Here is a 13,732-nt window from a genome sequence, read left to right on the forward strand (position 1 = left end):
TGATATATCCCTTTTCCTTTTAGGAAGTGGAACTAAGGACCAAGTTTTATTTGTTTCCAATGTTGTCAACTCTTGTTGCAAAGCAGTTTCCCAATTGGGATCTCCTTGTTCCTCCTATGGCTCATACACTTATGCTATGTTTGTCAAGAAGGTTGTATGTGATGTTAAGGCAAAAACATCAGTAATATGTCATGTAGCTAAAGAAGGACACGTCACATGAATGTATGTCGACTCTGCTACACTTGATTAACAACAAAATGAGTCATCCAAACAGGTTTCTTATGTTGCCTGTGTGATTATCTCCGAGAAATATCCACTTCAGGTGTTTCATTTCTCCTAACTTCCTCTTCTTGATCAACGGAACTTTGTGTCAAATTCTGCAATGGACTGCAAAATCTTTCTTGATGTTCCTAATGCAAATAAAAAATCTCAGTACTATCTTGTGAATTTGTTTGCACAATTGTATCTCTCAGTTGATCATCATTATTTGCAATAACATCATGATTATGAGTAACTACTTCCATTTGAGGCAAAGAACTAAGCAATTGCTTGTCACATGAAGAAGAAAATGTCATTTTGTTGCTAGTGGCAAAAGGAAAAAAACGGTTTCCACAAATCTAACATCTCTGGACATATCCTATGTTGCCAAATCATACATCTTCCATCCTTTCTGCCCTGGTGAGTCACCCAAATACACACATTGTATGACCTAGCTACAAACTTACCTTTCTACGGATGAACATCTAGCACATATCATTGATAACTGTCATGGAACCAATTGAACTAAAAGCTCAAGTTGATAGTTAAAGGTCCACCTCATATTAATATCTGACAATAACCAAACACCCTAAACTTGTCATAAACGAGTTTTTCCCCATATCAAACTTCATAAGGAGTTTTCCATTTTAATTTAATAGGGAAACATTTAGCAATGTAATAGCATGTAAAAGAGCTTCTCTCCGAAACTTGTTAGACAATTGAGCTTGTTGTAAAAAAGCTCTTGCAAAAGTCACCAAAGACCTATGTCTTCGTTCTACTACCCCATTCTGTTGTGGGGTATAAATGCATGTCATTTGATGCAAAATGTCACATTTACCTAGCATCTCTTGCACACTATAATTAACAAACTCATTTCTATTGTCTGTTCTTATTTGTTTAACAGAAACACCAAACTGTGTTTTGACCATTTGAATAAACTTTTCAATCAACAATGGTATTAGATCTTTTGTTTTGAACAAAATAGTCCAAATGATTCTAGACATGTCATCCACTATAGTTAGCATGAACTTGTCTCCTGAAATTGACTTTCTTCTATAAGGTCCCCAACAGTCAATGTGTAGCAAATCAAATACTTCTATTGACTTTATACCACTATTACAAAAAGAACCTCTTACTTGCTTAGTTGAAACACACTACCATTGTAAATTCTGTCTATATGAGTAAACTCTCCTATACGATTGAATTTCTCACTAGCCATATGACCTAATCTCTTATGCCAAAGCTCAATTTTATATTTATCAATTACATCTGCTACTAAGCCAGCAAGCATTGAATATGTCTTCTTCTCCACATTCTTAGAAAAAGATGTGTCTTATGTACTTTACCAACTGCTAATATCTTCACAGAATTTCTTTGAGTATCCAAGGTCTGAGCTTTCTGTCCACTGGTAGTAACATTTGCAAAATCAGCCTGGATCTATGTGGTACTAATGTCACGTTGTTTTTCTATGTGGGGCAACATAGAATATGCACGATTAACTGTAGGCAATGGATCCATTAACAAGATTTGATCGCGTACATGGTGGAACTCTGAATTGAGTCCGGAGATAAACTGCATTAGCTGCTTTTCCTGATAGATATCATGTGCGATCTTGCGAGATTCTCCATATTTGGAATCAACTACTGGCTTAAGAGCAGCATACTCATCCCATATACGCTTAATTTAATTGAAGAATTGAACAAGAGTAAATGATCCTTGACTAACACTAAAATCTCTCGTCGAAGATGAAAAATCAAAGGATTGTTGCTGACTCCGTGCCACTGTTCAATCTCCTTCCGAAGTTCATAAGAAGATGGAGCAAAGAGGTGACAGAGAATTAATTATCCAAGAGAATACTAAATCATCACTTTCCTTCCAACGATGATATTCAATTGATGTGTAATCAGCCGGAGCTTCATTTGCTTTTATGAAATTTGTTTTCCTTTATGCACTCAAAGCTAAGAGCATCGATCTTCTCCGGGAAATGAAATTCTTGCCATTTAATGCTGAACTAACAAAAACAAGACCTGGATTGTCGTGATGATTCGAATTTTGTGAGTTGTGATTAGATTGAGCTTCGTCTTTGTGCGATTCATCAACATTGATGTTCTTCGAACCATTCTCCAATCCGCTCTGGTTTGAGTCGTTTGATTTTGAAGTCATCGTTTGTGATTTGTAAAGCTTGTAAATAGCATTTCTTTTTTGCGATCATGAACAACTAATTCGCAGTTTTGATTTTCAGAGAGTAATTCTGGATTGAAATCCATTGCTCTAATACCATGAAGAAAAGAAAACAATTGATAATCCGATTCTTCTTATTGATTCAACACACATAGTGTGTGTTTATATACTAGTACAAAGCAATAGGAAATAACAGAAAATTAATGAGATGTTTAGTTCTAACAGTTTAATAACAGACTAATAGCAAATTTAACAGAACTTTCTTTCAATATTGTGAGTGAACGCACACACAAAAAGAGAGAGAAAAAACTAAAGATCTTACTTGTTGGACCTGCCCCCGCAATGTATCAAATTGAGCTTCTGTACAACAAACATTTCCTGTTATTGTCGGGCACAAACTTTGAATTTTGGCTGAGAAGAGCTCATCAGGCTGTAAAGGTCCATTAATTTTTAGTAAATGTACAGAGCAATTACCAGTACAGACGTAACATGGAAGATAAAAGTCCAACACTAAGTGAGCACAACATACCCTCACAGATGGAGAACGATAAGGGCAATTCAAAACCTTCCCATCACTGCGTTCTCCACATATGTCATACATCGCACAATATTCTTCGGCATGTATTTCCCTGCCCAGAAAATAAGAACCATATGATTTATCAAGTAAGATAGTAAGAAAGTGCCACCCATCTGTCATCATTAGAACTTCCACACAGACAAGGATACAAAATAATGCTGTCTATATAAATAGCTCTTCTTGGAAGACTACACGGGACGTACACTTGCTGTTGAGAAAAAATATAAAAGATACTTTGTTAAAAAAGATAGCCCACTTTCAACTTTTTAAGTGTTTCAAGAAATTATAAGCTAAAAGATGTCTTAAACACAAATTTTTGCACATAATCTCTCTAACAAACCACTGCTCGAATTTATAACTATCAATCTAAATTTTCTAGTAAAATTCAATGGATGTCTTCCAGATTTTGTCAATAACAATGTATATAAACATGGGTATTGAGAAACCAAAAATTAATAATAATCTAAACCAATACAATGGGGAATATGAACTATCTTTAGGGTCGGAGGGTGTATTATCTGTTTATTGAAACATAATGTGATCCTTGATCAATCCTCCACGAAACACATGTTCAGAAATTCAGAAGATGAAAAGGAGAATAAATGTAACAAGTACCACAGATAGAACTGATTTCGTTAAAAAATGTTGGGATCAGCAGTTTTACCCATTTGTGACCGGCAAGCCAGTCTTGTCTGCACTCCCAAAAGATACAAGAAAGATCACCTACAGAGGCCAAAAGTCATAAGTTGATCATAACAATAGAAATTAGTTGATTATAAAAAGTGAAGGAAGACCAACAGAAGATTACTTCCTAAATGAACCATAAAACAATACATCAAAGCTAAGTAATTATAACTGCTTCAAGTTATAAGCATTTAAAAAACTAAATTAAATTAACTTGCCTGAATGATAGAGAGTAAAGAGAAGAAGCAACGCAGAGGAAACACCATTTTCGTCGTATTCTTTGTAATTCTGATATGTGGAATGTATTGGTCAACTGTAAAAAACCAAGCTGAAGGGAATGGAGAAGAAAATGGGTGTTTGGTTTGGATGGTTTAAGACTTTGAAAGCAAAAGAAAGAGGGAGAAATTCAGTAGTTTGTCTTCTTTCTTTTAATGATAATCGGACACGCCTCCATTAATACACAATACGTGTCCTTCTCCTTCCCTAAACTTTTTAATCCTCAAACTTACTTATATCAATAAATACCCTCGTGTCATGTTCCTTATAGAGAAAGGAGGAGAAGTAAAAAAATTAAAATTAAAAAGATTTAATTAATTAGAAATAACAGATTTATATTTATAATATATTAAATAATTACTAACTCATTAATTAAAATAATAAAAGAAAGTAAGAGTTAGGTTCTGTTTTTTTTACTGAAATTAAATTAACGAAACTGAACTGAACCGAATGCTACTAAACAGAACTTAACTTAACTACACCAAATAATTATAATTATAATAAATTATATATATAATGATATATTTTATATATAATTAATTATAATTATAATAAAAAATGATAAATTATATATAATAAATTATAAATTATATATAAGTAAGATGCTTTTCTGATGAGTTTTCAACGTAGTAAAAAAATCAAAATTAAAAAAATTCAATTAATTAGAAATAACATATTTATATTTATAATATATTAAACAATTACTAGTCCATTAATTAAAATAATAAAAGAAAGTAAGAGTTAGGCACTGTTCTTTTTTACTGAAATTAAATTAACTGAACTGAATCGAATGCTAAAATACAATATATATTTAAACTTTAGTAAGAAATTTAAACTTACATTATATATTTATTCTAGTATTAGCTAAATTTAATTATTATTATATGATTTACTCCTGATTAGTAGAAAATACAATAACATTCTGTAATTCGTGTACTGTAATTTTAGGTAGCAGCAAACGCTCTAGGAGTGCTGTTGAGGACGACTGGATCATGAAGGTCTCGGTCCCTGGGGGTCCAGTTGATACAGCTGCGATCCCGAGCTTTCTGGGACATATTGTATGGGCTATCTGGAGCAGGCAGGAGGGGCGTCCTCAAGTGCCAGACCAGATCAGGTTATTACGGGAGGCTGGTGTTATGGCACAGTAGTGCTTCTGAGGAGATCCAGTCGTGTATCGAGTCATCTAGGTTGGCCCATCTTCCAGCTATCATGTACGGCCACATCGATGCGCCTCTGATTACGGCTTTTGCGGAGTGGTGGCAGATAGACACGTCATCACTCCACATGTCGTTCGGTGAGATGAGCATTCTATTATATGACGTGTGGCATATTTTGTGTATCCCCGTAGATGGGGATATGGTGACCGCTGAGCTGGGTTCGGATGAGCTGCAGTCATGCGTGATGAACTTGTTTGGGATGACTCGGGCAGAGTTGCTGGTCGGTCACTACTTTTCCGACGGTATACGGGCGGCTTCCATCATGGAGTATTATCGATGAGATCGGATTCCCGATGCCCAGGCTATAGCTTGGACGTGGCTGATGCTCGGTTCCACCTTGTTCGTAGACAATAGTGGTGACCACATCCGACCTTCCTACCTGCTGGAGGTGCAGGACTCGACAGCTGGAGCCATGGGATTCTCGTGGGGCTCGGTTGCACTAGCATATCTATACCGTCATTTAGGTATTTCTAGTAGAGGAGACTGTGGGCAGATCACTGGTTGTCTGACACTACTTCAGGCATGGATTTACGAGTACTTCTCGTGCTTCATGCCTCATTGGGAGGGAGTTACCGTGGACTCCGATCTTCCTAGGGCTTTCATGTGGCCATCCATCGCGCTAGAGAAGACTGATGATCGGCTGAGATCATATCGATCCCGGATTGATATATTGACAGCGGACGAGGTACAATTTCCATTTATTTATAAATAAGGTGCAATTAAAATATTTTGATTTACTTGTATGTTAATTTAGTTGTATATATATGTAGGTGATGTGGATGCCATATGGTCCTGATGCCATTACGGGTATCCCGAGGACGACATACATCGGATGGATACGATACCGAGATATGATCGAGTCGTACATACCGGGGAGATGCCTTCGCCAGCTGGGTTACGTGCAGACCATCCCTAGACCGATCTTGAGGCCTTCCAAGGTCGTACGTCCCTGGTCTAGCTTAAGGTATCGGGTAGAGGTGCCACCTGTGATGGCGTGGGATTGTTGGGACTCGTTTCCCGAGGCGACTGTGCTAATATTATCTCGGTTCACTCCAGCACAGACTCTGTCGGCCTGTGAGGATCAGTACATGCATTGGTACACCCATCATTCACATCCTCGTCTACTATCGGAGATTACTGCACCCGCACCGACTGTTCATACTCGATCGAACAGGGAGATTGTAAGTGATTTTGGTTTTAATCTACTGTTTTACAAATATGAAATGATATTCATTAAGTCTTTGTTTTTTCTTCTGTCAGTGGGTTAGCCGTTTATCTAACTGGGGCGAAGGTGTCTTGGATGTGCTGAAAGGGCATGATGAGGAGGATGCGGCTGAGTGGAGACAGTCGTTGGAGCAGATTATGGGTGCTTGGCATTTGGCCAAGTGATTTTGTACTGTATTTTAGTTTTTTTATTATATTTGTACGGATTATATTTTACACTTTTGACTTCATATCATGACTTATTTATGAAACTCAAACAATATCATTGCAGAACATTAGAGAACTCAAACAGTATCAACCTGTAATATAATTGAACATAACTGTAACATAACAGTAACTGAAACTATTACAGAATATTATAGAATTTAAACTATATCAACCTGTAACATAACAGTAATGGAATCATTCCAGAATGTTACAAAACCCAAACACTATCAACCTGTAACATAACTGAACATAATTGTAGCATAACAGTAACTAAATCATTCCAGAATGTTACAAAACTCAAACACTATCAACCTATAACATAACTGAACATAACTGTAATATAACAGTAACTGAACCATTCCAAAACATTACAGAACTCAAACAGTATCAACCTGTAACATAACTGAACATAACTGTAACATAACTGAATCATTCTAGAATGTTACAGAACTCAAACACTATCAACCTGTAACATAACTGTAACATAATAATGACTGAACCATTCCAGAACATTACAGAACTCAAACAGTATCAACCTATAACATAACCATAACATAACTGTAATGTAACTGAATCATTCTAGAACGTTACAAAACTCAAACACTGTCAACCTGTAATATAACTGAACTTAACAGTGATATAACAATAACTGAATCATTCCAGAACATTACAGAACTCAAACAGTATCAACATGTAACATAACTGTAACATAACTGTAATATAACTGAATCATTCCAGCATGTTATAGAACTCAAACACTATCAACCTGTAACATAACTGAACATAACTGTAACATAACAGCAACTGAATCATTCCAGAACATTACAGAACTCAAACAGTATCAACCTTTAACATAACTGAACATAAATGTAATGTAACTGAATCATTCCAGAACATTACAGAACTCAAACACTATCAACCTGTAATATAACTAAATATAACAGTAACTGAACCATTCCAGAACATTACAGAACTTAAACAGTATCAACCTGTAACATAACTGTAATGTAACTGAATCATTCCAAAATGTTACAGAACTCAAACACTATCAACCTATAATATAACTGTAACATAACAGTAACTGAATGATTACAGAACATTACAGAACTCAAACACTATCAACTTGTAACATAACTGAACATAAATGTAACATAACTGAATCATTCCAGAATGTTACATCACTCAAACAGTATCAACCTATAACATAACTGAACATAATTATAATATAATTGAACATAACTGTAACAGTAACTGAATCATTCCAGAATATTACAGAACTCAATAACAATACATAAAGTCTAAAAAATACACAATAACAATACAACTAAGTGTCCTTAATGTTTACCAATCTGTTCCAATATGCTCTCCGAACATCATAGAAGCGCTCCCACCCTTCAACGCTTCGATCACGATACTCAAACGACCATAACAGTATATGGGGTACAAGAAAATCGGTAGTTAAATTTAAACGGATATAGTGTGGATAGTTAGTCCCTAACTGAGCTATACATATCTCATGTTTTGGTCTTGTAGTAGTGGAGGCGGTATACAATGGTAAGACAGTACCACAAAACATCAATGTCTGTCCACCACTAAAACTGAAAAACATGACAACAGCATTATATAATGTAGCAATCGGATATATAAGTCATCCCAAACGAGCATCCAATAGCCCCGGGTACAACCTGCACCGTCCCAACTAATCCTACCAATTGATGAATCAACCCTGTCAATATATACAGGAAACGGTTAGCAATTATTTCATTTTTAATGATATACCTAACTGCATGCCACAATTTTTCGCTATCAAAAATATAGGTTGCAACGACACGGAACCCAAAATTGCCATCACCAATGACGTCGAAATATTATTCGACATATGGCCTAATTATGCCGACTATTTTATCAGAATGTATAAAATCACAAACGTCAAACATATTTCCATCTGCAGTGAGTGAAATAAGATATTGTAAAGCTCGCAGGACTTATTTTGGTTGTAAATGAACTAGATATTGCAAAACATTTACAGAACTAGGTTTATCAAATAAACATTACTTGTTGAGGCAACATTATGGACTGATGATGAAGAGCTTCTTCTGCCACTTCTACCACGACTCCGAGAGGAACTAGAAGAATGAACACGTCCACGACTAGGGTCATTTTACTCCCACGCACTCGGCATACGTTTTGTTGATTTACTCCCCTTAGGTCATCCTCGCACGTGAATTTTTACATCTGGTTCTGTATAGTGCACTTGATCCGGGTGTAGTTGATCTTGGATCAGTAATGAAATATTCCGCATGCACATGGGATCTGATGAGAGGTTCTCAATACACAACCACAATGCATGTTCACTTCATAACTCAAACCTCTCATGCGCTCTAACTCATTACTGAGCAACTACATACAGTGGTGGGAGACATCAAAGACCAGGTAGTTAAGTGGGAATCCGGAGTACATGACTCCTTTACAAAAGCCTTGATTGCTCAAGCATGTACCTGATAAGAAGATAAATATACTATCAGTTATAAAATATATTCATAAATGCAAATTACTTAACTGTAATAGAACAAATTGCAAATGCTAATACCTGATATTAGTTGCTTGAGATTATATTTGCTTATGAACCTTCTGCCATACCGTATCAAGGGAGCCAGTGGTGGTATTTAGTCATTGCTTTAGACTCGCATGTTCGCTCTCCGCTCTACAAGAAGTTGTGTTGCCAAAATGTACGAAATCCTTCGTCCAAGCAACAATGAACTTCTCTTTATGCACCAACCACGTCTCCTCAACGTACGAGATAACATTTTGGTACCTAGACATCACATCCCTCATCTTGCTTAGATTTATCTCATACTCAGCAATGGTTAAGGATTGTATTATTGTTCTCCATCTTCCATTATTGAATTTAACGGCATGTACCTTATCTCCCATAAGTCTGTAGACCCGATCTTCTACATCCTTATTTATATGCCAAGTGCATAGCAAGTGTGCTGAATGTGGAAAAACCTCTTGGATCGGCTTCAACAACCCCAACTTCCTATCACTAACAATAACAGTCAGGTTAAGATCAAACCCCATCAAAATCCTCAGCCTCTACAGGACCCAATGATAACTCCCTTCAGTCTCATCTTTAATTATCACATACGCTATCTTAAAGTTGTTATTGCATGGCGTTATCCCAACAATTTCAACAAATGACATTTTGTACTTGTTTGTTTTGTACGTTGAATCAATGCTGATATACCAGTAGTAGGTCTTGAATATATCCACTGATTCTAGATGTGCCATAAACACATGCGTTATCACGCCAGAATCAGGATCAGCCTGAGTATAATTAACATACATATTCTCGATAGCAATATGGTAGAATTGATTAGTCAAGTCTCTACCTTCGAACCCATCCTTCCTCAACTTATCCTTGTAATTGTAGACGTGTTTAATTGTTGGGTTCTCTGCTAGATGCTTTTCTTTAACTGCTGCTAAAATAGCACAGAGCTTTGCTTGAGCCGAACTCATATCACACACAATTATTTTAGATGTGGTACTGAGTTCGCTCATCTACCGACTTCCCTCTGCATACACACGTAATGTATGATTGTGCATACCAGTTGACCTAGACTTAGTCTGTATGCCCCAACCAGAAAGGTATGCATGTTGATAGGCTTTAATCTGAAATTTACATCTGCACGCTTTAGTTTTACTTCTTCTTATTAAAGTCTTTTCAGAAGTTCTCAAAACTCCTCTATAGCGTTCACCCCGTGAACATCTCAACAGCTTCTGCTTTCCCCCATGTTTGTGCGAAGATATTATTAGCTCAAACCCATTCTGAATAACTACATGTTTTGCCCATTCAACAACATCTTGACACGAAGGGAAAACAATGTCCGTTATGAAACGGGAACTGTAATCAATGCGGTCGGGATACCAATCTTCTAGCGGTTCGTGAATATACAAAAAATGCATAACAGTTGTTAATATAGTCTGAAAAATACAAAAAATTACGTTTGAATGCGTTTCGGCCCTATTTTAAGGGACACAGGCAGGCCACCCGTTTCACCCCAGGCCGGAACAGGCAGCGCACGTTGCCCGTCCCACGTGTGGAACAGGTGGCTCGCGTTGCCCGTCCCACGGGTGGAACGGGTGGCGCACGCTGCCCGTTCCACGGGCCGAACAGATAGTTCATCCGTTCGGCCCGTAGGGTGGGCAGCATGAGCCACCCGTTCAGGCAAAAACCAACTAAAAAAAATTTTAATTTACAGATTTCGGAATTTTTTTTAATTGTAGGATCGTAATATTACCTCGTGTTCGAAATCGTCTACTTTCGGAGTGCTCGGTTCCATTTTCATAAAATTTGAATTTTTTGCTCGAGAGGAAAAGGGAGAGAGAGGATTTTGAGTTTTTGGATACAAATAATGCAAAGGGCGAAAATGTAAAAGAATGGGCGGTAATAAGTAATTTAGGGGCGGTGAATAGCAACATCCTAAACAAAATCAGGCCAACATGGTAGTTGTTGGCCATATGATCTTTCAAAACTCTCAGTTTTTCCTATAAAAAAAAAAAAACTCTCAGTTTTTATTTGATTAATTTGCTGTTGGTTTACATTTAATAATTTAATTAGAGATTTCAAATTGGAATCTTAGTATATCAAAAAAAAAAAATAATGGGAAGAGAATTTAACTAAAATATATCCGACAAACCTCAATAAATTAGATAAACTATAAAAAAAATAACTAAATACATTTAATAGAGATTTCTAATTTAAACGATTCAGGGGTGTTTGTTTACCTACTTTTCACCTTCTATTTGTCTTTTCATTTTAAAAGACAGAGTTTTTGGGTTTAGTAGACACCTCATGTTTACCTTTTACAGCTAAAAAGTAGCGTTTTACAAAAGTAGAGAATCTTTTATTTTATAGAAAATCAGCGTTTTCCAAAAGCAAACAAAAACAACAACCAACAAATAGGAACGGTAAATAGTGAAATAGACTATTACCTTTAACCACTAAAATTAAGTGTAATTGATATAATTAATTCGAATCCATTTATATATATATATATAGGTGCCCGCTATGGTTACTTTGTTTTTTACAAAGTACCGTTACTTGGTAAAACCAGTAACGGTACTTTGTAAAAAACAAAGTAACCATAGCGGACACCTATATATATATTTTATGAAACCTATATATATATATATATATATAGAAAATATGAAGTATCGTAAAACCTCTATATAGGAATACACTTGGGACCGGACTATTTGTATAACAATTGGGAGGTTATTACTAAATAGAGTTTGGTATAATAAAATTTCTTAACACATAAAATTTTAAATTTTTATCATAAATATGCATGGTTTATATATAATGTATAACAATAGACATTAGTGGAATAAATTAAATATTTAGAATTTCAATTTAGAGTTTAGGTTTTCAATATATATATAGATAATTGAAAGAGTTTCATGGGAAAAATATAAACATCAACGAGAATATATAGTGTATATAATAAAAAATAAAATAACTATAATGTCGGTAATAACTTTAGTTTCAAGCCAAATGCGGTAGAAATAGGCATGGATAATTGTTACATGAGCAACCGCTTCCGCTAGCAAGAAAGCAAAAAAAAAAAAAAAAAAATGAAAGGAAAGGCGGTCTGAAAATGCAGGTACAGGTACAGCTAGCAAAACACTTCTAAATAATTAAGTTTTAATAATAGAGATAATATTAATTGTGTGTAAATTAAGCACTTCTACACACTTTACTTTTCCATCAATTATTTCTCCATCTTTTTATCTTACAGTTTGTTTTTCTGTTAAACTTTCCAAAAAGATTTATAATTGTCATGTAAATTATATATCAACAATCTATTCACTTTCATTTTACTTTCTTTATGTTTCTTAAATTCCAAAATCCAACTAACAATATTTTAATTTTTTGTTGTTTACTAACATGAAAATTGCTTTCAAAACTAAGCGACTTCGAGATGACTAATACTGATCCTGGAAAAAACATTAAGAATTTAAATTTGTTTGAAACAAATTTTCTATGCAACCATCGTTTTATATTTTGCAAATCACTAATTTTGAGAATTTTTCTCTTTAAACAAATATTTTCTCTTTTCTGACTAAATACTGATATTTAAAAGTATGTCTAATAGTTTCTTAGTTGGTCTTTTAAGTTAAATTTTGAGAAAAGAGTTAAAAATCACTAACGAGATGTTTGGTATTCTACAAGAATAGAGATAAAAATTGAGATATGAATAAGGATAAAAGATTAGGATAAAGATAAAAATAAGATAGGAATATTTTTATTATCTCATGTTTGATAGATATGATAGGGATAGAGATAAACTGATCCATTTTACTATATTACCTCTATCCAAATTTAAATAAACGTAGAGTAGAATTAATTAAATTTAATCTATCAACCTAACTTGAGAAATACTTGAAACACTGTATTAAATTTTCAAAATACAAAAAATGAAATAACTTGAGAAATACTTGGAACACTGTATTAAATTTTCAAAACATAAAAAATGAAATAACTAATATATTTAAGATGATAGATTAAATTTAATTAATTTTGTTTGACATTGATGCTGCAATAATATATAGACAAACTTAGGGGGCGTTTGGTTCAAACTTCGGAATCGAAATGTTGTGGAATCAGAATCAGAATACCTATTTATTTCTTTTGTTTGGTTTAATCCGGAATCGGAATTGAACTGCTTTTAGAAGTGTTTGGTTCAAATTTCAGAATCGGAATCATAATACGAGAAAATTAAAATTAATTAAATAATATATTTAACAAGGTAAATAAAAATAAAAACCATTTTTATAAAAAAAGTAAAAATAAATAAAGACTACTAATAATTAACAAATCTGGAAAAAAATATATTACACATAATATTAAAAAATTATATTACTAATAAAATAATTCTACATTCCTCACCATGTATTAGTATAAATTAACAATGTATCAAATAAGAAACAATAGTTCTTACCAAAAAAAAAAAAAAAAAGTATACAAAAGGAAAAGAAATAAATTAGATAAAGAAAAAGAGAAAAAAAAAACACACTCATGTACACGTAACGTGGAGGTGAGCAG

The 13,732-nt window shown here is 34.5% G+C and overlaps 1 protein-coding gene across 1 annotated transcript in view; it reads right to left on the minus strand.

The window, feature by feature from the left end:
• Nucleotides 1-4,152, minus strand: part of LOC136221542 (uncharacterized) — a 59,806-nt gene extending 55,654 nt beyond the window's left edge. The window contains exons 1-4 of the mRNA XM_066008912.1: nt 3,919-4,152; nt 3,681-3,739; nt 2,969-3,068; nt 2,762-2,869 (exon numbers count right to left, since the gene is read on the minus strand). Coding sequence (XP_065864984.1) covers nt 2,762-2,869; nt 2,969-3,068; nt 3,681-3,739; nt 3,919-3,966 — 315 coding nt within the window. The 5' untranslated portion in view covers nt 3,967-4,152. The remainder of the gene's footprint in view (nt 1-2,761; nt 2,870-2,968; nt 3,069-3,680; nt 3,740-3,918) is intronic.
• Nucleotides 4,153-13,732: the final 9,580 nt, after the last annotated feature.

This window comes from Euphorbia lathyris, chromosome 3, assembly GCF_963576675.1.
Source record: "Euphorbia lathyris chromosome 3, ddEupLath1.1, whole genome shotgun sequence".
NCBI classification, from domain to species: domain Eukaryota; kingdom Viridiplantae; phylum Streptophyta; class Magnoliopsida; order Malpighiales; family Euphorbiaceae; genus Euphorbia; species Euphorbia lathyris.